Raw genomic sequence first — 27,224 nt, 5'->3', positions numbered from 1 at the left:
TTAGGACTCTGAGTTGGTCTCTATCAGCAATATGCAGTAGGCATTATAACTAAGTTGAACAAGAAAAGAACGTGATCCTTCACCATGGTCATCTTTCAACACTCATCTATCCTGTGCTATCCAGGTGAAGGAAATGGGCATCAGGACTTGATCCATGTTCCAGCTAGTTTTCTGGGAAAGGCAAAAAGAAACCCTATATTTTTAGCACTTCTTCTGACAGGGCCTATATGAAGTTTCACTAAGGGCAAATTCAAGTATTGTTTAATTCTATATCTAATGATTTCAGGAAAGAAGCTGAAGCACTTTATTTGCATTTGAATCAGACTTGTATTGCTTTTTGTGAACATTAAATGATTCATCTCGAATACCTGGTTTTTGTCCTACCCCAAGTCTTCATCCATGTACAAATTTTCACAGTTTAAGCACCTTTTGAAATTGACCAGGCTCCTTGCAGTTATAACATTCATTCATTGCAGAAAATGTCCCAAGGACTTTAAGAAAGGTATTAATCAGACAAAAATAAATAATGACAAGACAAAAATCATATTAAAAGTGGTGATCAAACGCTTGGTCAAAGCTTGGTACAGAAGACGACAACCAGCAAAGCTTTGGATAAATTTGTTCATGGAGATTTAGAGAAATAGTGACTAATCAAGAGAGCCTTGCGAAAGGGTCATGTTAACTCTATAGATGCTGCTGGAGACTTGCTGTGGTTTCAAGCATTATTTGTTTATGTTTCAGATTTGCAATGTGTAGTGTTTTACTTTCATCTGTTGGAAACATCAAATCTGGAGGTCACAGCCACAAGCACAAAGGTTTCAGCAGTAGTTGAGCTGAAGTGGGGCAGAGTTTGGTTTTGTGAATAGTTGCTAAGGCAGTGGCTAGGAGGAGGGGTGGAATAAACATGAATCATGCTGGCTAATGTAAATAACATTGGTTTGTCCAGGGTTTGGCTGTTGAACAAGCAGACTCACAACTCAGTTGCCTGAAGAGTGAGGTACGCTCATTTGTTCCAAGTCTAGAAGCTATATGTAGTCTGGAGGAGAACTTAGTTCCCATGCACCTGCTGCTTTGTCCTCTAGGTGTGAGAGGTCACAGGTTTAGCAGGTACAGGCAAAGGAGGCTTTTAGCAGTTTTCTCAGGTATGGGGTTAAGGAATGAGTAGGTGAAGGCCTTGAGTGAGATTATGATGCTGAGGGCTTATGGGGAAATGGAAAATAAATTTGAGAGAAATATATGTTTGAGGCTAGGATGGTGGAAGCCTTGAAGAGAGTTTGATTGTGGAAATAGACAAGCATGAAAAAGTAAAGTAGCTTCAAATCTATCGAGCTGCCTAAGTGACAGGTCTGTTAGCTCCTTGTACATCTTGGATGTAAGGGTTGAGAAGAAAACTTTAAGGTAATAGTTCATAGTGAAGAAAGAAGAGGAGAGGTTATCTTGTAAATGACTACCTGTGTCCTTCAGGGCTCGTCTCTTTAAATGGGGAAGATCTCTCAACTGCTGGCAGCTCTTCCTATAGTGTGTTTATCTCACCTGCACAGTTAGGGTGTTATTGGATTTTGTGAAAGAAATCAGATTGGTTTGGTACATTTTAATGAATCCAGATTGCACAGACATATCAAGAAGTAGACCCTGTTGTTTTCTGCATGGGCTGGCAATTCTGTGACCTCATCCAAATCTCTCTCTACCTGCAGCAATCAAGAATATTTAAGAAAGGTGGTAAAGACAAGCCAGGGAACTATAGATCGGTGAGCCTGACCTCGGTGGTGGGCAAGTTGTTGGAGGGAATCCTGAGGGACAGGGGATGTACATGTATTTGGAAAGGCAAGGACTGATTCGGGATAGTCAACATGGCTTTGTGTGTGGGAAATCATGTCTCACAAACTTGATTGAGTTTTTTGAAGAAGTAACAAAGAGGATTGATGAGGGCAGAGCAGTAGATGTGATCTATATGGACTTCAGTAAGGCGTTCGACAATGTTCCTCATGGGAGACTGGTTAGCAAGGTGAGATCTCATGGAATACAGGGAGAACTAGCCATTTGGATACAGAATTGGCTCAAAGGTAGAAGACAGAGGGTGGTGGTGGAGGGTTGCTTTTCAGACTGGAGGCCTGTGACCAGTGGAGTGCCACAAGAATTGGTGCTGGGTCCTCTACTTTGTCATTTATATAAATGATTTTCATGTGAACCTAGGAGGTATGGTTAGTAAGTTTGCAGATGACAACAAAATTGGAGGTTTGTGAACAGCGAGGAAGGTTACCTCAGATTATAACGGGATCTTGACGAGATGGGCTAATCAGCTGAGGAGTGGCAGTTGGAGTTTAATTTAGATAAATGCGAGGTGTTGCATTTTTGGGAGCAGAGCAGAGCAGGACTTATACACTTAATGGTAAGGTCTTGTGGAGTGTTGCTGAACAAAGAGACCTTGGAGTGCAGGTTCATAGCTCCTTGAACGTGGAGTTGCAGGTAGATAGGACAGTGAAGGTGGCGTTTGGTATGCTTTCTTTTATTGGTCAGAGTATTGAGTATAGGGTTTGGAGGTCATTTTGCAGCTGTACAGGACATTGGTTAGGCCACTGCTGGAATATTGTGTGCAGTTCTGGTCTCCTTCCTATTGGAAAGATGTTGTGAAACTTGAAAGGGTTCAGAAAAGATTTACAAGGATGTTGCCAGGGAGAGGCTGAACAGGCTGGGGCTGTTTTCCCTGGAGTGTCGGAGGTTTATAAAATCATGAGGGGCATGGATAGGATAAATAGACAAAGTCTTTTCCCTGTGGCAGGGGAGTCCAGAACTAGAGGGCATAGGTTTAGGGTGAGAGGGGAAAGATATAAAAGAGAGACCCAAGGGGCAAGATTTTCACACAGGGGGTGGTACGTGTATGGAATGAGCTGCCAGAGGAAGTGGTGGAGGCTGGTACAATTGTAACATTTTAAAGGCATCTGGATGGGTATATGAATAGGAAGGTTTTGGAGGGATATGGGCCAGGTGCTGGCAAGTAGGACTGGATTGGGTTGGGATATCCAGTCGGCATGGACAGGTTGAACCGAAGGGCCTATTTCCGTGCTGTACATCTCTATGACTCTAAATGTTTAAAAATGCATGGCTGTAAAACAGTTCAAGAAATTGGGCCATAGGAACATGTGAAACAGGAGCAGGAGACCACTCAGCCCCTTAAACCTGCTCCACTATTCAATAAGATCATTGTTAATCTCTGTGCTTTGAATTCCATGTACCCATTTACTCACAATAATCTGATTCCCTTGCCTAACAAGAATCGATCCACATCTGTCTTAAAAATATTAAATGACTGCGTTCTAAAGCAATGTGTTCCAAAGTTGCAGATCTAAATGAAAAATAACTCTCCTCACTTGACTAGTACCCCCTAGTCCTTGACAGACAAGAGAGAATGTCCTTTCCATGTCCACCTTGTCAAGACTGTTCAGAATTTGATACATTTCAACCAAATCTTCTCAACTCTAGTGGAACAAATTCACCTTGTAATACAGTAGTGGCACGGTGGCTCAGTGGTTAGCACTGCTGCCTCACAGACAGAGACCTGGGTTCAATTCCAACGATTAGCAACTTTCTGTGTAGAGTTTGCACATGCTCCCCATGTCTGTGTGGGTTTCCACTGGGTACTCTGGCTTCCTCTCTCAGTCCAAAGAAGTGCAGGTTAGATGGATTGGCCATGCTAAATTCCCCATAGTATTCAGTGATGTGTGGGTTAGATATATTAGCTGCAGGTGGGGTGTTGTTTGCATGGTCGGTGTGGATTTGTTGGGCCGAAAGGCCTGTTTCCATATTGTGGGGATTCTATGAACCTATTGTCCTAAAAAGACAGCAGTATTTGATATGTGATCCCAATAATGTCCTGTACATCTGAAACAAAACATCCTTACTTGTTGTTCAATTCCTCTTGTAATAAATGACTGCATTCTATTAACATTTTAAATTACATTCTATACCTGCTTACTAACCTTTTCAGACTCTCTCAAATCTAGACCATTCTGCATCAAAACATTTTTCACTCATTCTCCAGTATTACTGTTCTTTCATGATTCCTGCAAAAGTGAAAACTTTGTATTTTCCCACATTATACTCCATCTGCCAGACTTTTGCCCAATCACTCTATCTACCTATATCCGCTGGCAACTCCTGTATCTTCTCAGCATATACACTATATCGTGCTATCATCTGTAAACTGAGCTACCAAACCTTCAATGCCTCACCAAAGTAACCACAGTAAATTCTAAAAATTGAAGTCGCAGCAGAGACCCCTGCAGGACTTAGATTCATAGAGATGTAAAGCCCAGAAATAGACCCTTTGTTCCAACTCGTCCATGCTGACCAGATATCCTAACAAATCTAGTCCCATTTGCCAGCACTTGGCTCATATCCCTCTAAATACTTCCTGTACATATACCCATCCAGATGCCTTTTAAATGTTGTAATTGTACCAGCCTCCACCACTTCCTCTCGCAGCTCATTCCATACACGCACCACCCTCTGCATGAAAAAGTTGCCCCTTAGGTCTCTTTTAAATGTTTCCCTTCTCACCGTAAACCTATGCCCTCCAGTTCTGGACTCCCCCACCCCAGGGAAAAGACCTTATCTATTTATCCTATCCATACCCCTCATGCTTTTATACTCCTCGATAAGGTCACCCCTCAGTCTCCGACACTCCAGAGAAAACAGCCCCAGCCTGTTCAGCCTCTCCCTGTAGTTCAAACCCTCCAACCCTGGCAACATCTTTGTAAATCTTTTCTGAACCCTTTCAATTTTCACAACATCCTTCCGATAGAAAGGAGACCAGAATTACACACGGAATTCCAAAACTGGCCTAACCAAGATCCTTTACAGCCGTGACATGACCTCCCAACTCCTATAACTCAATGCTCTGTCCAATAATGAAAAGTGTACTAAACGCCTTCTTCACTATCCTATCTACCTGTGACTCTACTTTCAAGGAACTATGAACCTGCACTCCAAGGTCTTGTTATTCAGCAACAGTCCCCAGGACCTTGCCATTGAGTGTATAAGTCCTGCTTGGATTTGCTTTCCCAAAATGCAGCACCTCACATTTATGTGAATTAAACTCCATCTGCCACTCAGCCTATTGTCCCATCTGGTCAAGATCCCATTGTACTCTGAAGTAACTTTCCTTGTTGTCCACTACACCTCCAATTTTGGGGTCATCTGCAAACTTACTAACTATACCTCCTAGGTTCACATCCAAATCATTTGTATAAATGACGAAAAAGGGACTTCACACATCACTTCTTACCAATCAGACAAAGACCCATTAATACACGGGCTTTGATTTCTGCCAGACATTTAGGAACAAACCAACAATTTTCTCGCAGAAGAATGCAAAACCCAAACTTATTCTACTGTTCCACAAACCAGCACAATGACAACACTTTCCCGGTGTGGATAAATACAATCCGTACAGCTTGCCTGAATATACTCTGCCCCCCCAAAAAATGAGGAATTTATTTAAATATTGCGGTCTTACACAAACTTTTTATTCTGAGTTAAATTACAATTAAGTTAATTTTGCATCCTTACTTTGAGGTTTTTTTAATTGAGCTGCTTCCAGTGATTGGAGCCAAGAAAATATAAATTATCCTTTAATATTGTTAAATGATTAACATGTTGTCAAAGCTTTTCATTCTGCACTCATCAGGACAGAGACAAAAATGCCAAATCAAACAAAGACAATAATTTACACTACATGAGAAAAGGGTGTTGATTATTTAGTAAGTGAGCTTCCTGGTGAATAGTGTGGTAGACAGCATAACTCTTTTGATTGACAAGACCACAGTAATTGAACTGGCAATAAAAACCTCTGCTCCTATAGAAAGAAAACCCATTTTGAGTAAAATATTCCTTCTTCCCTATACCTTGGTCATTCCAATACACACAAGGCAATAATTTGCAACCCAATTTTTGCAGCCACTCTTATTCAACATGCGTCATGCTACCCATCAGAATCTAACTAATATGTTGGAAGTATATTTTCAGTATTAGAATTTCCATAATGAGCAGTACACCCTAGAAGGACTATTCCTGTGAGAACAAATCTATAATTACAAAACCAGCTGAATGTTTGGAATCCAAAAAAGAACTTCTATCATTTATCTAAATGTCATCTGAATCTTGAAAAAGTGGGGGAGAGAGCAGACTGTTGAAGATTCAAAAATTGGCAACCTGCAGCAGTTTATGTTAATACTTAAGATTTTCTGCTAGACTGGATAAGGCACTCCCTTCAAGTTAAAAATACCAACTTCAAAATTCAATATTGGAATCCTATGACTTCAGCGTGGTTCTGCCAAGTTGCTTTGCACACATGTGCATATCTGTGCCTGCACAGGATGTATCCTATGGCTCTGAACTTACTTTCTTGGTTGTTATTTGGAACCTGCTTGCCTCTTTCCACTTCACATTGATTTCAATGCACACTTTCACTGACTTAGAGGTTGCCAATCTCTGTGTGGGCCATATTGTGTTCTAAGTGCACACGGTCTTCAGTGTTCAGTTACAGTCTGCCGGTCTCTATAGCTTGAATTACTTTTTCATGTACGGGAGAGGCAGGCAGCTTATCATTGTGGACAGCACTGAACCAACAGTCAAAGGTGGGGGAGCATGGACATGTTGCTACATGGCACCATGTTACAATGTCACACGTGAAGTATGTTCCACAGTTTATATGGCATATAAGGTCCTACTATGTCACACTAGATCCTGAGAGTGGCAATTGCAGTAATCATGCCTCCAAAGATTCAGAAATAACTTATTGTCTAGCTTCATTTTGTATTCAATTGATAAGTCATTCATTGCTCAAGATTGCACAGTAGGAATTATGGCCTCTAGCAATCATGACCATTATATCATATAAACTAAGTGTTGACTCACCATGTCAGCCGAGCAAGTGGAATCAGACAAAGATATTTCAAAGTAGCACCTGAACTTTCCATTACAGAAACACATTCTGTAGCTAGCACTGGAAGATTACAGTTTGTAGCTGCTATGTTCACACATTGAATTGTAAGTATGTAAGTACATGGTCTGTGATGTGGAAGGATGTATTTCTTTTGGTGGGCCATCATAATGGCTTTCCATCCCCAACATAATATGAAAAGTTTGGTTTTGCAACTTATACTTGAATAAGATGGCATATATCAGAGTTCCTGATGGAGGCATAATATGGACTTCCTCGGAAAGTTTCCCTGCCACATTCTGAGAGGGCGTGACATGAGGTGTTATTGAACTGGATGTGAGTGCCCAGGAGTTCCTTTAATAACTGCCATTATACTCCTGACATTCCTCAAAGATGCTCATGTATTTGACATTCATGATGTTGTCCTTGTGTGGTTACTTCAATTCTGGAGACCATTTCAGTCACAGCAATTATAATGTTGCCTTCAAGCACCACAAAACAGTAACCTCCTTCCCTGCACAGGTTCTGGAAAGAGAAGCAGCAACAGGTGAGGATTCACCAAGGAGGCAGAGGAGACTGATGGGATGCCCCCCCCCCCCCCCTCCCCCTCCCCCCACCTCCTTAAACCCACCAAATTACAAGCCTCGCCATCATTTTATATAACTCTCTTAACAACACTTCAGGTATAGATTAAGAATGGCCCAGACCACTGAACTATCAGCAGCTGGAATAGGTCTGAAAGGGACACATTACTTCAGATTCTGTATATGATCTGGGAACAGGCCCTACTTAATGTAAAAGACATGTACACCTTGTTATTTTTGCGATTAAGATCTTTTCTGTTTCTGAATAACTTGTGTTATTCATTAGATTACTGAAGAATCCTGATTACTGATTCCTGAAGAAGGGCTCATGCCAGAAACGTCGATTCTCCTGCTCCTTGGATGCTGCCTGACCTGCTGCGCTTTTCCAGCAACACATTTTCAGCTCTGATCTCCAGCATCTGCAGTCCTCACTTTCTCCTTATTCATTAGATTAGGCATATATCATTTTTAGTTGATGGCACTTTTGAGTATCTCCAACTATAAATGCTGTGTTGTGTTCACCATTAAGGAAAAAGCAGCAGTGAGACAATGAAGTAACATCACATGGCACTAAGAATAGGCTGGTCTTAAGGCTTTAATGTGCGTATCATATCAAACTGTTGTGCAGTGAATCTCTCAGCAAATTGAGAGGAAGCGTCTTTAACCATCCAATTTTCCAGAGAGCATGTGCACTGCTAAATGCTAAAGCATCCTGAAGGATGCTGTTGAAGAAATGAGAAGCAGCAGTTTGTGCAACTTTATGGAGATTGGACATGAATGCTGCCCACTGAACTCCTCTCAGTCTTGAATGGCAGTGCACTCTCTTCTAAAGCTGCTAAATAGAGTCTTTCCCTCCTGTAATGTTCACTTATTTCGTACACCCACTATTATGAGTGAGAGTAAGTGGAGGCTAGGCTCTAGCACATTCCCTGTGTTTAGCCTCCGTGTTGTCCACATTAAAGTGGCCTTGGCTGCAGTCAACATCACGGTTCAAAGGTCCATGTGGCTGTGAAAGGCAAACAGAATGCATCCACTCAGAACCAGTTCATGGCTAATGATGAATTCTAGCCTTCCCATCAAGGAACTGAAGAAATTGGATGTTGCTTATGAAAGGGAACTGCAGTCCTTCAATGTTTTAAAGCTATTTGAGAGAGATGAGCAATGCTTGGTTGTTACATTTTTGGGATGTTTAAAACTGCTATTCATCTCTTAAATGGACTGTGACTTCACCAGGTTTGACAGTGAAAATTACACTAGAGCAGATAGTGCCCAGTGAAAGGGTATTTACAATGCATTTTCACTCATGCCACCTCTGTGCCTTCAGTAAGTATTTTACTTCCTCCATCTCCCACTCTGGGTAATTGCAGACCTGATTTCCACAGCTGGGCTGGAGGGAGACTACTCTATCATTGGCTTGGAAGATGATCCTGGGTGCCATTCAGCCTACAATGTATAGGCCAGAGTGTTTCAGAAGCAGGTTTACACTTCTTGGCTTGAATATCTGCAAAGTTTTTTGTTCAGAAGCAGGGCTAAGATGGCAGGACCAGGCACTTCTTCAATGTCCTGGAAAGAAGCTTCAGGAGATCTTCCTTCCTGCTGGTACCACCCTATCTTTCTCAGAGGAAGGGGTACCTGGAATGAAGTCAACATCACTTATCCACCTTGCCATTAATGGTTACAGTGATGGAGTGTAAGTCTGTGCACGTATCATCAGTGCGCTGGCCCTGGCTCTCTAATGTGGGTGCCAACCTGCCCATGATAACAGCTAGGTGCCAGAGCCAGCATAGCACTTCATCTTTTGTTGCACTCCTCCGTCCTTTGACCCAGCTCAAGTCCCGAGTGCTAGGCTCCAGTATCCTCCAAGTTCCGGGGCATTTCAACCTTGACCAGCTGCCGTAAAGTGTCAGTAACACACTCACCAGCCTATGCTTCTGAGACTAATCTCGATAGAGTACCCGCCAGGGGGAAGGTCTCTGAGCCGGTGGAGGGTGCAGGTTAATGTACATCCCCCAGGGGTTTTGGTTGTTTCCTCCTTCTAGATGAAGGCAGGGTTGAGAATGTCTGGTGCTACTTCTTTACTGTGCATGGCTGGTGCGTGCGTAACGCAAGAGGGGGAAACAGTTGTCTAAAAAGGGATAAAAGCTTGTGCAGATTAAGTTCACAGTGGTGTTACTGGGATAGCAGCACAGCACAATGAAGCTTACTGGGTTAGTTGGCCATTAAAGTCTCCCACCTCCACATGGACGGTTGTGTTCTTCTGCAGCTAATTCGAGAAAGTTCTCCTCTTATGAAGTGAGTAGCTGGATGTTCAAAACACATCTTCGATGTTATTGTTCAATTATTGTCTCATTTTTACCTGCAATGAGACAAAGATAGGGATTATAGAAGTGGATGGAAAACAGTCAGTGGAGATGCAGGAATAGAAGAGCTAGTAAGGTATCCCCAGTGAGTGGGTAGGAAGCACAGTGAGCAAGAAGGGGCAGTAGTTTTGTGAACAGGTGGAATGAGATGAATGAAGTAAGTGGACATGATACATGCAATGGTGAGAGTTGTGATCTATGAGCCTTGGTGAGAAATGGATACAATGACATAGTTAGAGTGAGAGGTGGTCCTGAGGGAGCAGATAGAAGACAGTGGTGGCACTTACCCTTGCAGAGTATAGAAGATCCATTTTCCTGTACAGCTGGGATATTACTTCTCAGACAAGACACAGCATAAAGCCAGCCTTTTATTGGAGACTAGGCTGGCTGTCTAGTGTCCTAACCTCCTTTAGAGGTTTGCTGGAAAAATAATGGCCTTCCTCTTCGACAGCCCATCTACCATCTCACTGTCCACCAAAAGGAGTAATAGCTTTTCTTTCCTTCATTCTATAACAGTCAAGCACTTAAAAGTGAGGGATGATTCCTTGCTTGCAGCATCTGAAGTGGTATGCAGCTGAGTTTTAAATACGGTACCGGTGGCATGATTAGTGGAGGTTCATGTCAGTGGTGAGTAGTTCTTCACTCGTGCTTCATGATTCCATCAGAGGGGTACAGCTGAGCACAACTGAATAATTCATGAGGTGAAAAAATTGAAGATGATGTGAGAAACATTACTCCAAGGTGTGGTGGGCTGGGTGCCAAGAATCTTAGTCCACAAAAGACTTCAATTGCATATGAGAACATTTTCTCCCCCAATGGTTTTCCCACAAATAAGTAGGTATCTTTCTATGTTTGATCAAAATTTGAATTCCTGATATTTCCAAAGACAAAAAGGATTGTGACAGTGATAGACAGCAAGCTTTCCAAAGTGAACACATCTGAGTAGATGACTCCACCTCAAATCTCCCCAGTTCAGTAACTGATATAAAAATGAAAGTGAAGAAACACAATGAAGAGGAAGAGTCCCTGAGCAGTTGCTGCAGAGCCTGCTCACAACTCCTATGGAGATGCCAACTCCCAGGTGATTGGTAAGGCCAACAATGTGTAGTGTAAGGAGAACACAGGTGAATTACAGAATGAGGATGTGCATGACTAGTCCTATACAACAAGCAAAACTGCTGTTTAAGAGGATAATGATCAAAGTTTTTCAAAGGACTGCTAAAATGCTGACCATAGAATCTGTAGAAAATGTTTTGGGGATAGGGAGGAAGGAAGATGCAGTTGTGGAACGAGATTAGAAATGGCAAGAACATAGAGAAATTTGAAAACAAAGTCAAAATATAGGGTGTGCCTCAATTGGGAACCAATATAGGAAAGTCAGCCAAAGGGATGATAAGGGGGTGCTCTTGTGGTGCAGTTGCAGTATCCATACCTCAGAAGGTCCAGGTTCATTCTCACCTGTCTTGGAAGGTTTTTTTTAATGCAAAGCACAGAAGTGATGGGTGAACAGGAATGGTGCAGGTTAGTACATGAACAGCAGAACTTTGGATGATGTCAACGGTAGAATGTAGAAAAGAAGGCCAGAGGCTTTATATTGTAAAATCTAAAGCTAACAAAGAGAACATTGAGCGTTTCAGCAGGAAATGAGGCAGCAGTAGAGTTGGTTACAGACTGAAAATAAATAATCTTGATGATCTGTTTGGAAGTACATCTTGGGAGTTTAGGCATGGAGTCCTGCTCAGTGAAAATTAGATGCTGCACATAAAAAGAACCTCAAAGCTTAGAATTGAATTACCTGGGCTATGCACAAATTGGCACAGAGCAAAGTACATTAGACTGTAGAGTCATTTGTTACACAAGAATCAATTGGGCCTAATAGGAGGTGAACACATGACTGAGGTAGTGATTCCTTTACAAGGGGCAATAGAAACGTGCTGGGAAAGGTGGGAACCCTTATATTGGAACAGGCTGAACCTGAATCGTTCTGTGGATTGGACAGAATAAATAGGGTGGCCAGAAGAATTTATGCGTTGAGAAGGATTGTCAGGGAGAGCTCAGGTGGCAAAGGCAATATAATGATTTCAAAACAAACAAAAATGAAGAAAGTAATAGTCAAAGGTTGTGCTTCAGTTAACACCAGTAAAAAGGAAGATTAAAAGATACAATGTCACTAAACAAAGGAGAGAGGTATAAGAACTGAGAGAGAAAATATTAGAACAGGGTAGATTGCCCTAAATTAGGCATTTTTATAAAACAGAGTATAAGGAACAAACTGAATTGACACAGGTCCACATGCAACTTAGTTTGTGTGGTGGACATTACTGAGATATGGCTTCAAGGTGGACAGAACTGGAATTGAATTGAAAAACTATACAGAAAGAAAGGGCAAACTCTGAGGGCAATATTACCTCAATGAATTTAAGTCATACTTAGTTAAAAGCCGAACACTATTAAAACTTATTCAATAGCAATCAGAATATGACTGTGTGCAATATTGTGTTTTAAAGGTAAAAATGAAAAGTAACTACATAAATGTTAGATTTAGGGAAAACTGGTTCAAAATGGGATGAGTAGAAATTGTCCACAGTAATTTGAACAAATCCAGTAATTAGATTAGATTAGATTAGATTACTTACAATGTGGAAACAGGCCCTTCGGCCCAACAAGTCCACACCGCCCCGCCGAAGCGCAACCCACCCATACCCCTACATTTACCCCTTACCTAACACTACGGGCAATTTAGCATGGCCAATTCACCTGACGTGCACATCTTTGGACTGTGGGAGGAAACCGGAGCACCCGGAGGAAACCCACGCAGACACGGGGAGAATGTGCAAACTCCACAGTCAGTCGCCTGAGGCGGGAATTGAACCCGGGTCTCTAGCGCTGTGAGGCAGCAGTGCTTGCCACCGTGCTGCCCACAATGAGTACATCAATTAAAAAATAGTAGGATATAATCAGTAAATAATTTAAAGGCATACATAACTAGTTCACAAAAGCAGTAGAATTCTATTTGTTCAAAAATAATTCCATGTACAACAATAAATGATAAAACACCAGAAGAATAAGCCCAAAAAAAGTTTAAAAAGCTGCTAAAGGGAATATGAAAAAAAAGCCTGCAAGGTTTTTTTTAAAGAAATATACTAGAAACATTAGAGTTCAGAAGTATGGGCCTTTTGAACCTGAGAACAGTGATATTATATATAAAATTAAGAAATAGCAGACATGTCAAATAAATACTGTGCCAGTTGCTGGACATGCTGGACATTTCAATTAAACTTTATTGCATTAGGGACAGGGTCATACCCAAATCAACATAAAAGTAATAACAATATTTGAAAAATAATGGTGCTAAAAAGTGACAAGTATCAAGGACCAGATTGTCCCTATCAGGATTTTAAATGAAATTGATGATAACATTGCAGATGCCTTAACTATAATTTTCCAATGTTGTCTTGAATTGAGGATCCATTTCTTTTGATTAGAAAATTGCATATATCATAACACTTTTTAGAGTCCAAGAAGGAAAGCATGGAAGAATAGTTAGTCTCCCATCTGTTGACAAGATATTACCAGAGCACCAAACTGGATTTGTAAAGGATAGTCATTATCTGAAGAACCTGATCAAACTTTATGAAGAGGTGACTAAAGTAGCAAACAAGGGAATATTGTTATATGTTATTTTCATGGACTTCCAGTAAGTGTTTGATAGAATCCCTCAGGAAGAGGCCATTAACTAAAGCTGAAGCCATGGAATTGAAGGCAAATCATTGACATAGTTAGAAAATTCACTGAATGGCTGGTGTAGATTATTGATCAGAGTATTGAGTACAGGAGTTGGGAGTTGCGGCTGTACAGGACATTGGTTAGGCCACTGTTGGAATAGTGTGTGCAATTCTGGTTTCCTTCCTATTGGAAAGATGTTGTGAAACTTGAAGGGGTTTAAAAAAGATTTGCTACCAGGTTTGGAGGATTTGAGCTATAGGGAGAGGCTGAACAGGCTGGGGCTGTTTTCCCTGGAGCGTCAGAGGCTTAGGGGTGACCTTATAGAGGTTTATAAAATCATGAGGGACATGGATAGGATAAATAGACAAAGTCTTTTCCCTGGGGTCGGGGAATCCAGAACTAGAGGGCATAGGTTTAGGGTGAGAGGGGAAAGATATAAAAGAGACCTAAGGGGCAACATTTTCACGCAGAGGGTGGTACATGTATGGAATGAGCTGCCAGAGGAAGTGGTGGAGGCTAGTACAATTGCAAAATTTAAAAGGCATCTGGATGGATATATGAATAGGAAGGGTTTGGAGTGGTATGGGCCAGGTGCTGGCAGGTGGGACTAGATTGGGTTGGGATATCTGGTTGGCATGGACAAATTGGACTGAAGGGTCTGTTTCCGTGCTGTACATCTCTATGACTCCAGACACAGATTGAGACGTCTACTATTCACCATTTTCATTAACTAAGGTGATGGAATACAAAGCAGAATATTGAATTTTGGCAATGACACCAAGCATTCAAAGCAGTGAAAATGGAAGCAGAAGACTACAGAGCTAATAAGAGATTAAAAGAATAGACAAATTGTTGCAAATGCATAACAGTAAAGATAAATCTGAGGTCCTCTACTTAATTGCTGAAAAGTTAGAAGCAGTAGAGGTCCAACAAGACTTAGGAATTATGTACATAGAGATCATTAAAATGTTATGGACGAGTATGGAAAAAATTTCAAAAGGCCAATGGAATGCTGACCTTTATATCTAGAAGGCTAGAATACAAAGGTGTATAATTTATGCTACAGTTACACAAAGCCCTAGTTAGGCCACACCTGCAGTATTATTCTCTTGTGGGCACCATACCTTAGAAAAGATATTTTGCAGTGAGTTAGTTTAGGCTTACTAAAAATGATATCTGCATTCCAAGGATTAAATTATGAGGAGAGATGTTTACACAAACAGATGTTATGCTCACAAGAATTTAGAATGTTAAGGGGTTGATATAATCAAAGTTTTTATCATATCAAGGAAAACTGATAGGATGGATAGAGACAAACTTTTATCTTAATTGGGGAGTCTAAGGACAAGGGATGTAGGACTTCCAGGAATGAAGTCAGAGAAACCTTCTTCCATAAACAGCAATTAATACTGGGTCAAATAATACATTTAAATCTGAGATTGATAGATCTTTGTTATCTAAAAAGATTAAGAGATATGAGGCACAGATAGAATTTGGTCACAGCTCAGCCATACCCTCACAGAACAGGGATAAATGGCTTGCACTGTGCCTAAGCCCTATCGCAATACTTCAAGTGTGTTCCCATAAATTATAAGTTAAATGATCAATTTTATTAAACACTTTATATAGTTTTGTTGTTATTTTTGTACACCTTGTCTCTTTAGTTTTGGTACAGATTTTTTTTTCTTTATTGAATCCCTACAGTGCGGATACAGACCATTCAGCCCAACAAGTCCACACCAACCCTCTGAAGAGTATCCCACTCAGACCCATTCCCCTACCTTATTACTCTACATTTACTCCTGACTAATTCATCTACCCACACACCCCTGAACACTATGGGCAATTTAGCATGGCCAATTCACCTAACCTGATGAAGGACTTATGCCCGAAACGCGATTTTCCTGCTTCTCAGATACTGCCTGACCTGCTGTGCTTTTCCAGCACCAGTCTCTACTCTGATGTCCAGTATCTGCAATCCTCACTTTCTCCCAATTCACCTAACCTACACAACTTTGGATTGTGGGAGAAAACTGGAGCACCCGGAGGAAACTCACGCAGACACAGGGAGAATGTGCAAACACCACACAGACAGTCATCTGAGGCTGGAATCGAACCCGGTTTCCTGGCGCTGTGAGGCAGCATTGCTAACCACTGAGCCACCGTGCTGCCCCAAATGGAAAACCATGCTGCATAAAATACAGTAGCTATATTACAAAGGATGAGCAGCGAAGGGAAGTTATACTTTTGGGTGATTATGATTCCAGCAAAGGGATAGTATCAAATTTAAGAAGTGTGTTATACTTTGATTTATGACTCTAAAATCAATAGTGTAAACAAGTTAAATTCACAACCATAGATAGCAAACTGCAACAAACCTTTTAAGTTTCAGTAAACGTAACCTTTATTCTCTGACTTCTTTTCACCATGTACAAATACAGAAGATCTACGTTATTTTGGTCTTGCTTCACAGGACAGCCTTGCTCATGAACAGTTATTTAACCACTGAACACATCCCTCACTATGGAACATGATTTGGTTTAATATTTTTCTGGTAGACAGCTGCAAGAACAAATCATTAAAAAATAATGCCCTGCCCACCAGAAATGTTTTGGCCTTTAAAACAGGCCTTAAAGGCAGATCGTAAAACTTGACTACAAAGCCATACAGTCACAATAAAGCAACAATTAAACGTATACTGAGCATTGATTATTGTACAGCCCAAACAATAGCTATTGAGCAAGTTGCGTAGACAATATAGTTCATAAAACACTGCATTCTGACAGGCAGTAGTTGGGGCATCAAATTGCCTTTTTCACTCTATTCAGCACTTCTAATCCAGTGTTATTTTGTAGTTAATGGGGGTATTCCTAACAGCATGTGTTATTGATTTATACACTATGACAAATCTTAATTCATTAAAGGAATGTCCTCTTCCATTTTCCTCAAATTGCATTCTCTAACCGCGCCCCCCACACAAAGTGTTTAATGATTCTGGACTGTAATGAAAGTGAATGACTAATACACTGCAGCTCAATAAAGATAATACTTTGTTTATGGTACATTTCCTGCACTAGTCTTCCATCACAGTGTATCTAATGCATCAAAATACTTTTAATTAAGGAAAAAATCAAATTGTTTGTAAAGGTGTTAACTATTTCTATGGCAATATGCAATCAATCTTCAATGGGGTCTTGGGTACAAGAGTACATCTTCACTTATAAAGTTGTAAATATTGCTTTGAGATATTCAGACAGCAGCTACCAAGAAGGCACAACTCAAGACTTGTCACAGGCATCAGTTCTAATGAAAGGCAGAAAGTTCTTCATCAACTCTATTTTTACACAAAAATTAGGGAGAAGTTCCAAAAATACTGATTAGCTTCTTCTGATTATGAGAAAGATTTATGACAGAACATAACTTTTAAAAAAGCAGCTTTCCATGTTTCACTGAATTTTGTTATTGTGTGTCTGGTAATCTGCAGTGTAAAACATACATATACAATAAACAGTTACCTAGTAAAATCCAGATCCATAAAAGGAAGTGAGGCAACTTACTCTTGTTCACAGCTTCTGCTGAGTAAAAGATCAATGGGATGCTCACAAGAAAGCTTCCTTCTGTCAACTGCACACGACTTCAACTATTAGCTAAATGCATATGCTCTCCATTCCTTTCTTGATGCTGCTGATGTCTGCTTAAATATGAGCTATGGGTAATGACCAAACTTTAACACCTTGTCCAAGTGGTCATTCTTCAATCTTAAAACTATGCACATATATAAACATACATTCTGTATACATATATATCACATACATACACACAAGCACGCACATACTCTCTCACACACACTTTCCAGCATGAGTTATTGGATAGCGATCAGGAGCAAGAAATTTTGTTATTTCTCTTCCAAGGCTAGTTGCAATAATTTTAAAAATGAAGTCAGGTTTCAATATATTCACAGTCGTCAGTAGGGCAGACTTCTTTGAGTAGTTGGGGAAAACACCCTACAACTGATAATGAGCCAATAAAAGATTTACAGTTCTGAGACACACCAATTTCAAAACATAACTGTTTCTCTCCGCAGATGCTGCCAAACCTGCTCAGTTACTCCAGCATTCTCTCTGTTTGCTGCAAAAGATTTACTATATTGTTTCAATTTACTGAAAGTTAAGCAGTAAGAATCAGAAGATGTTTAAGTCTTCACAAATAATAATAATCATACTTCAATATATGTACAATTTTACCATCTGTGATATACACTAAAGTGAATCATTATTGCAGAATCTATTCTGGGAAAATGGGATCAACTCAAATGGGATCCGCCACAGCTTTGCTCCCTGATTTATTCTTGCTGGAGAGATCAGCTGCTTATTATGCATGCATTTTGGTGAACAACTTTAACAATGAAAAATATGTTGTACAACTGCAACAAAACAGATGCAAGTTTAAAATTTGGCTTCAGATGGATGACTACCATAAGAAAGTGGTAACATGCAACTCTGGCTTCACATTGACCATGTATAATTGCAACTACTGCAAACAAACTGGATAAAGTTTCAGGTTAGTGTGAAGCTGACAAGGTAGCTTGTGTTAAACTTCAATCAGCATTTTAACAATAGTTACCATCACATAGGTTAAAGTGAGCAGTTCAAAACCCTACTTTCATTGTTTATAGAGCAGTTAGGACCCAATAAATATAACCCCCTGCTGCTGATTCTGCACGTTTTTAAAACAGGTGTAACTGAAATTATACTTGCAATACCACTGCAGTGTAAATCGTGTGGCCAAAGAATGTTCCTGCTAAATTTGTAGAATTTCAAACACTTCAGAAAAATAGAACAATTTGCTACTGCAGATATTTCCAACTTTGCATTTTTAATAGATGATAGTTAATTTGTTAAATACTAAGTTTTGATTTAATACCCAAATAAATATCATCCTTTGAATTAAGGAATACATAATACATTAATGATAATGTATGTAAGAAAGGCACAGATGGTCTGTCTGGAAATGTTTTTAACCGGATTGTGACTAACTCATTGTTGTGCCATTTGACAGTATCTTTTGCAGGCCATCTGCAGAAGGCAGAATTTCAATAATAATCTAGTTGTTTAGCCATGACAATATCTACTGTTCCATGGGAAGCTTTTGCTTCCATTCACTCTGTAAAGCAGTATGGTAAACTTTCCGTTAACAAGTGCTCGGCACTCATGGAAATAGGAAAATCTCAAATCGTTTCATGTGATTTTAAATAGTACTTTTGTTCATATTCCAAACTAACTTCAGTTCAAATTGCAATGATCAAAGTACAAGTAATTTCTTTAGAAAAGCTTGTGATCATATTGGATGTTGGGAGAACAAGGACAATGCACTGAATTCTGAAGAAGTCATATGTGACTCAAAACGTTAACTCTTGTTTCTCTTCACAGATGCTACCAGACAAGCTAAGTCGGTTCGTGTTAGAATCTCTAATTGATACCTTTTGAGAATGTATTAAAAGGATGTGGGCATGCCTAATTTCTGCAGTGATGTCCTGGGACTGAAATGAGGTACTTCCAACGACCATAACCATCTTCCTTTGTGTTAGGCATGTCCCCAACCACTGGAGAGTTTCTCCACCCAGTTCCCAGTAATCTCTGTTTTCCTTGGGTTCCATCATGCCACACTTAGTTGACTTCTGGCTTTATGTAAACAGCAGTTACACCTAGCTCACTTTTGAGTTCAGCTCTTTTATCCATTTTGGATAGAGGATGTAAAAAGGTCAGGAGCTGAGTCACCTTGAGGATTCAAAAAGTACATCCTGAGCAGTTTATTGCTGAGAAAATACTACTTGACAGAGGTTCTCTCACTTTGTTCTTATATTTAATCTATTCTTGCTTAATGTTAGTCAGAATATAATTACCAAATTCCATCATTGTTCCTGAATCATCTTCGAAGAGGCTGTCACTAGCTGTGGCTGAACTCTGAACTGGTCACGGTTAAGATGAAGGTAGATGTCATTATTTTAAGGTACCGTTAGTATACTGAAAGGACAGGTTCAAATAGGCTGAAGCCTCTTGATTGGAAACTAGATTGAGAATAACAGACTGTGTTCTGATTAATCTAAATTTTACTTCCATGGTATAAAAAGTTGAATAAACAATAATATCCAAATGCAGTAGATATCCTGACACTGTAACGACTGATATACTGTATCTTCTAATGGTTTGTTCAAAAGGACCAACATCAGTTCCATAACCAAATTTTGGTACACCAGTCCTTACCAAAACACTAAATGTTTATAGATCCCTTACTATTACATATAAGGGAAATTTTAGGCAATTACCATAAACAGTTATCTTTTTAAAAATGCCCTCTTTATGACAGCACTATAAACTATCCTTACGAGAGCCAACACCATCTCAGATTATTATTTTGAGGATACAGAATTATCATTAGTAGCATTATTGTCTAATTACAATTTTGAATTTTAAACATGCCTGGACTTAATCAAAACATAATAGAAACAATAGCTCTCATGCTCAAATCTGAAAGAAAATTGCAGTTTGTTTTTTTAAATGTGTATGTCAGTAACTACTTATTAAAAGATAATTTTAAGCGAAATTGGCAATGATGGTAACAATTTGCGTTTTTTCACTCAATATTTTGAGGAAAAATAGAACATGTCAGACTAAAATTTAATTTTAAGTCAGTGCTTATCCAAAGGATCAGGTAGTGGTTTGAGTTACAATTAGTTCAGTGCCCTAAAGAGATGTAAATTGCTTTTTTACAACTTTCTATTATAGCCTCAGATGCCTCAAAAATACTTGCTCTCTCTGAGTTGGAAACATAATCCAACGTCTTCACTTTTAATTGTTATGTAGCAATCCTTGCTATGCGTATAAGGTTGGGAATAGGCTCCTCTGTGACTTAGCTTCAAATGTCCTCAGAAATTGATCTTATTAATTCTCAATTGCAGAATAATTGCAGAATGAGTGCATGATAAGAAATGGGTTATTATTGTACTAATCAAGGAGTAAGAGATAAATCTGGAGAAAATGAGGGAAAATGTGAAGGTACAGAGGGTGACTGAACACATAAGGATGACTGAGTGGAACACTCAGTAAGAATAGGAATAAACTTATAAGGATGTCTCAGAATAAATCCTAAAGAAGATGTATTGCTAGATAAAAAAAAAGTGAAATAAAAAGCAAAACTGTACAGGTAATGGAAGCCTGAAATTAGAAATATAGTTCAGGGGACACTCAGCAGGTCAGGCAGCATGTGCAGAGAGAAACGTAAATTAGTGTTTCAGCTTAGTCGAACTTTTAATTTTCTCTTCTTTGCTTGAAGTCAATAGCTTTAGCTTGAGCATAGTTCACAGATAACTGTCCTATACCATGGCCAAAGGTCATTCCTTAATTGTCCTTCTAGACTGCAAGTACTGATATCAAACAGAAAATGCTAAAAATACTTGGTAGGCCAGATAGCATCTGTGAAAAGAAACAGAGTTAATGTTTCAGATCATAATGACCATTTATAAGAATTCTTGCATTTGAGCTCTGAAGGAATGTCATTGTGGCCTGAAAACTGATTCTAATTCTCTCCACAGACGTTGTCTGACCTGCTGGATAGTTCAAGTGTTTGTTTTTATTTCAAATATCTAGTATTTGCAAATTGTTTTTGATTTGTTGAGTACATTTATGTTTATTTAACCATATAGGGTGCTCCAATCAAACCTTAAGTCAGTCTCACAGATAACTCAGATTACTAGATTGTGAAGAAAGCCTGACCATGGCTAAGTTCTCCCTCGGCCAAGGACACCTATTTTAGCTACAGGTACAGCACTCCATCTCCAGCCGTGGCTGCATTCAAATTACTCAGTGTAGAGGGTCAAATAGGGGATGTTTGACTGTTATAAACTTTTCCATTGTAAATATTTTTATTTATTGTCTAACGACAGTACTGTTCTGCATTATACTAGTCCTACTTTTAAGGATCTAAGTACACAATGAAAAAAATCCTTAGCTTCTGCATAATACTCTAACATGGGGGGTATTTAATATTCTGTCAAATACCCATAATCTTATCTGTAAGAACAGCAAATTGATTACAACATAGTGTTTGTGTCCTTGCTTTGAATATTTAAATCAAATTACAATAATTCTTACCTGTCTTCCCTTGCAGCTAGTTGATTTTCTTTTAATATTTACCTGAATAAACTCAATTTAAGACATCCATATAAAGACGGTTAATTCATGATCCAAATCCAACATGAAGGCTCAACATGTGTGCGCAACTGGGAATGCTACCAAAGGCATGAATGTTTTAGCACTCAGTTTAAGTTGTCTTCATGAATAGAAACAGAGAGTTGTCTCTGATTCAGGACAACAATCAAGTGAAACTACAAGACATCAAATTTCAATATCTTTGTTAGGATTCCAACAAGTAGGTAAGATCATAACTTAAGTAATTTCACAATTGACAATATGATAATAAAAGGACCAAAAGGAGTCCTGCAATATCAGAATTAAGGCTGCTGTCAAACGTTTGTTAAAATTAAAGAGGGATTTCCAATTTACATTAAACGTAAGTTTATAAATATTGCCCAAATTACCAATAAGAACTGTACCAAATTTGCTTGGCCATTAAAGGTTGAAATTTAAGACAACTGTGTATAATGAACACAGAATATCTTGTGTGTCTTCTATCTACTTTCCTTTGATTATGCATTTTATTTTGGTGTTGTTATCCAGGTCTTAGAGATCTGTTCCAACTACTTAGAAATACACACACACTCATTTAAAATGAAAAGAACATAAGAATATCAATGACAATATCAATATAGCTACTTGGATCTCCAATCAGCCATACTATAACATATAAGAATCAGATACAACAGTGGATGCCAAACTCTTAATTCTAGACAGCAGGTCAGGAATAAAATAGGATGAAACCAAAGTACTAGCTTTAGAGTGCTACATCTGCTCATCACTAAGTGTAATTCCACAACTGCATTTAAGATTATAGAACAATTACATCACGCGATCATTTTGATTAGCATTCTTTCCCATCCGGGTTTGTGACTGCATAATATCAAGAGTCAAGTAAAGTACTCCACGCTGTAAGTACTTTTCCTACATTTATGGCATATAAAAATGCATTTTCTTATTCTTTTTATTCCAGTTTTATTTCATCCACAGTACCCATAATACTTTGCTCAAATGATCCAAGAAGATGTCAGTGGCTTAGGTATTCAACTACAGTTAGCTTCAACACTGATGCATTCATTCATTTGTACCCATACGAGTACCTTCAGAAAGAACTCTTTAATGTCTATCAAAAATTGCCATCTGGTGAAATGCTTCAGAAAAATGGTACATTATCACTTTGCCATTAAGATCAACTGATTGGCACAGGCCAGAATTCAAAACAGAGACCTTCTTGATAATTATGGTTCAATCACTTGCCATTTAATCAACTGACTTATCTGGGAGCAGCAATTCTACTTTGATGATAGATGCTACGTATGTGTGATGAGAAAGTAGTATAATAGTGGTTAGCTGACTGAATCTGTCAATTAGACTCATGATTGGTATCACCATTCTTGTCATAGATACTGTTTGGGTTAGCTATTAACAATAAAATAATTTTGCCCCATTGTTTCCTCTGTGAGCAATGTGCTTTGTCCAAGAGTTTAGGAGTTTGCTGTTGGCAGTAGAATCATGGAATATGTAGCTGACTCATTTGTAATGAGATTAAGGGGCAGATAAAGAAGAAAATATAGTGTACCACTGCAGAGACATGTTAAGAACTGCACACTAGCTGAACTTTAGAACCATAGTACATCTCCAACTTGAACTGGATGCAACAACTAGCACACGTTAAATTTTTTAAAAATTTATTATTTTCGAATGAATATCTTTGATGCAAGTGCATTTGCATCACTACTATTTTGTGAATAGGTCCACTATTATCACAATGCTAGTGTAAATACATCCAATGCAATAGTAGAAAAGTTACAAAATCTGGCACATACTAGAATACCAAACATCAATGCAAGCCAATGACTTGTAGAATAGATTTTAATCCATTTTAGTTAATTGAACATCCTTCTAGCAGGAATCATTCAATATTATGCCCAACTGATCTTAAAGGATGCAGGTATGTGGGATAATACGAATTCCAACTGCTGTTGCACTGAGAAGTGAATGCTACTTTTTAAACTAGAGTTTCACTGAAAAGGTGAGCATACAGCCATGTTTGAATGCTACCTTCTGTTGCATTTGACAACAATGGGAAGTTAGTGCTGAGGAATGAAATACTTCCCATTATTAGAACCAGTTCCATGTCATGTATTGCACGATAAGGTGAAGACTGAAGTTACTGTTGCTATGTCTGATACACTGCATCCACCACTCAAAATGTACTTCACCAGTATAACATTTTGCTATCTCTTGCTATCCTTTAGCCTTGAATAACTGCAAATTAGCACAGAATTAGGGGCAATGTTGTGTAGCCACCAACAACTGAAATTAGACTGCCCAAACTCATTCCATGATTTATCATCAACTGACAGAGACAACTTTCACCCCCATCACTCTAGGTTACATCTGAACCTTGATTTCAAAGTATCTAACCCACTACACTCAAATATTTAACTTGAATCTGTGATGTTAACATTAACAATCAATCGTGAAATTACTGAATCCTAGAGGGATTGTGTCTGTAATATCCAGAGATTACACCCAGTAAAATTATTCATAAGAATAATAAAACTAATGGGGTGTTTAATATAATCATACTCCTCTATTCATTCACCCATCCTCAACAGGGACTGCTGAAATCTCATCAGGATAAACATTATTGCAGGATTTAAGAAATGTTGCAAAAAGGGCTGGTGATTTATGATTTAAAAAATTTAATAACACTTATTTCCAAATGGAAAGACCTTGCATTGAGTTAAAAAGATTCAAGTTCATTCAGAAAGGCTTGGTGGACCAACACACTGAATGATTGACTACGGAACTTTGATTTCCTTCTTTTTCTAATTTTCCACTGCAAACACGTTCTCTGAATGTTGAAAGATAACATTTCCTTACTTTCTGGTGTTTGTTTGACCTTTGTCCAGAAAGTGGAGCTAGTGAACAGACTGCAGCCACCAATAAAATTTAGTTTCTTAAAATGCTGGACCATTGTGAACATGTCAGAGTTGAAATGATTCAAATAAAACTGAAAATAAAATAAATGGAAAACAAATAACAAAGGAATTGCATGTTATTGCATTAAAAAGCACTGACAATATTGAAAAAAATACTGACAGCAAAATTGTTTAGTTAAGTGGCATGTGCTTTTACCAACAACTGGCTAGTTTGACTGAAGCAGGCTGAGTGAGGTCAACTCAGCAAAACACACCAAACATTTAGTGCGAAATAAATACACTTCAGTAGATAAATCATGTCACTTGATCACCAAGGCTGTGGTTTTGTCAGCATGCAGTAGCTCAATTAACTTTCCATCAACATTTTTAAAAAAATTCTCTAGAGTGAACTTATATTTTGGAAATATGTGCCCTTTTGACTGAGGCCCAACAGCAACTGCAATCACATCTTTTGTTGTGCCTCATCCACACCTAGGTTAGGTATGGCAAAGTAGTGTGCCAGTGTTACAGCTCCATTTGCTGCGAGTTCTATGATGAAGAATTAGTGCTGAATTCAAAGGCAATTTCATTCAGGTCTTGATTTGCACCGTTATGCTCAAACACACTTTGTTTGATTCAGATCTTTGCTCCCTGTGTCTGAGCTAGTTTCAAGACCAGGTACTGGAGGGGGTTGTATAATGCTCTAATAAACCTTTATTCCATGTAACATATAGATAAACCTTCATTTCTTCTAGCTGGATTATATATGAACTCACATTCTGGAGGTAAAATGACAATGTTCCAGCACATCATACCATATACTTCTTGCCAATCATTCTGAATCATAGTAAATATCAATGTTCATTTATCAATTTTAATGAAGGCTCACTATTCGGTTATTGTTGAACAAGTGCTTGGAAGAAGACTTACTCAATTAACTGAACTTATAAGCCAACAAGATGCATTCATTATAGCAAATAGCAACTACTCCTTTCAGTGATCTCCTACTTCTAGGTGTGGAATTAGACTGAGCGTTCAATGTCAGAAACATGCCAGATGAAGTTTCTAATCCGATGTTATGTGAGCATCATTGTACATCACATTAAAAAACCTACACATAACTAAGCTTGTTGAGGTCTGAAAATAACTGGCCTTGCAGTAGACTTAACTGGAATTCCTGTGTGGACCTGAGCATGCCAGTTGTATGCCTCAGGTATAAATCCATGTATAATTGTGCTAAAGATATTGAGAAGAGGAGCACATGGTTCGATTTTCTATATGTTCAAGTTCATTTTACTCAATATGAATAACCTACTGGTTACTGGAAATTATGCACCTTGCATTTGTGAACTAAGTTGACTCCACCCATATGTATACACAGACACACACGCACACTCACATTCAGTTTGAATATCTGTCTTCTACTGAAAGGAAGGCAGCTTTTCACTTTTCTTAATAAAGCTCCTGTCAGAGGCACACCATAAACGGACACTCCATTCATCGAATGTGTGTGGAATCTGATGGTTGCAAGGTCTGTAATACATGTTTGCTGGGTGGTGGCATAATCTCTCTTATTTCTCCAGGTTCCAAAGGAACAGGGCCACATGGATCATGTTCATTACAGCTAAGTCGGCCATCAAGTTTGGAGATGAAGAGAGCTCCATCCCTATGGTCCATGCAGAAAGAACTGGGGCACAGTTCACAGAAAGAGACTGCCTCTTTTCCACACACATCACACTGATGCCACGGACATTCCCATTTACCTATTTGCAAAACATAAAAAAAATCATCAATCTTCAGCAGGAAGGCACAGTTTTCATCATGTTGTGCACCAATAATAATACTGCACAATATCAACAACTTATGTTTGTATAACACATTTAATATTGTAAACATTGTTTAGTTAAACAAAAATAAATATGAATATTGTTTCTTCTAAAAATCTGCATCAGTAACAATAATTTTGTTCAAAGATTCTATTGAACTCTTACATTTTCTGGGGATCTGCGTGAATTTTCTTAAAAATCTGGATTTAAAAGTCTAATGATGATGAGAAATCACTGTAGATTGTCTTAAAAATCCATCTGGTTCATGAATAACCTTTAGGGAAGAAAAAATCTTTTCTTATCTAGTCTTGCTTACATGGGACTCCAGACCCACAGCAATGTTGCTGACTCTGAAACAGCCTACCAAGTACCAAATCAAAACTTATACAACAGAAATAAAACAGCACAGACCACATATTATTGGCCTAGGGAACAGAAAAAACAATACAAAGCAAACTAAGCCCCAATGAATCTGGAATGTCCTCTTTACTAACATTGGTAAGATAATGCCAAAATTGGGAAACATGCTGCATGGACTAGTCAAGCAACAGCCTGACAGTCACACAAACACAATCATACCTCTCAGAATATATCCCAGATACATCACTGCCACCAACGGAGGTGACAGCACAGTATTATACTGGAGGGAGGGAGTTTCCATTAACATAG

The 27,224-nt window shown here is 38.9% G+C and overlaps 1 protein-coding gene across 7 annotated transcripts in view; it reads right to left on the bottom strand.

Moving 5' to 3' along the window:
* LOC122556864 (histone-lysine N-methyltransferase, H3 lysine-36 specific-like) overlaps positions 1-27,224 on the bottom strand; it is a 300,867-nt gene that overhangs the window by 44,673 nt on the left and 228,970 nt on the right. For 4 of the 7 annotated variants that reach the window (XM_087995531.1, XM_087995530.1, XM_087995529.1 and 1 more), the window contains one exon: positions 15,974-26,492. In XM_087995531.1, coding sequence (XP_087851657.1) covers positions 26,227-26,492 — 266 coding nt within the window. In that variant the 3' untranslated portion in view covers positions 15,974-26,226. Of the gene's footprint in view, positions 1-15,973; positions 26,493-27,224 lie in introns of those variants that run through there. The other 3 variants (XR_015759842.1, XR_015759841.1, XR_015759843.1) reach the window with 1 other exon arrangement.

This window comes from Chiloscyllium plagiosum, unplaced genomic scaffold (assembly GCF_037043375.1).
Source record: "Chiloscyllium plagiosum isolate Xiang-an unplaced genomic scaffold, Cpla_swu_hap1 HiC_scaffold_16, whole genome shotgun sequence".
In the NCBI taxonomy this organism is placed as follows: domain Eukaryota; kingdom Metazoa; phylum Chordata; class Chondrichthyes; order Orectolobiformes; family Hemiscylliidae; genus Chiloscyllium; species Chiloscyllium plagiosum.
This window is presented reverse-complemented; position numbering and strand designations above follow the sequence as displayed.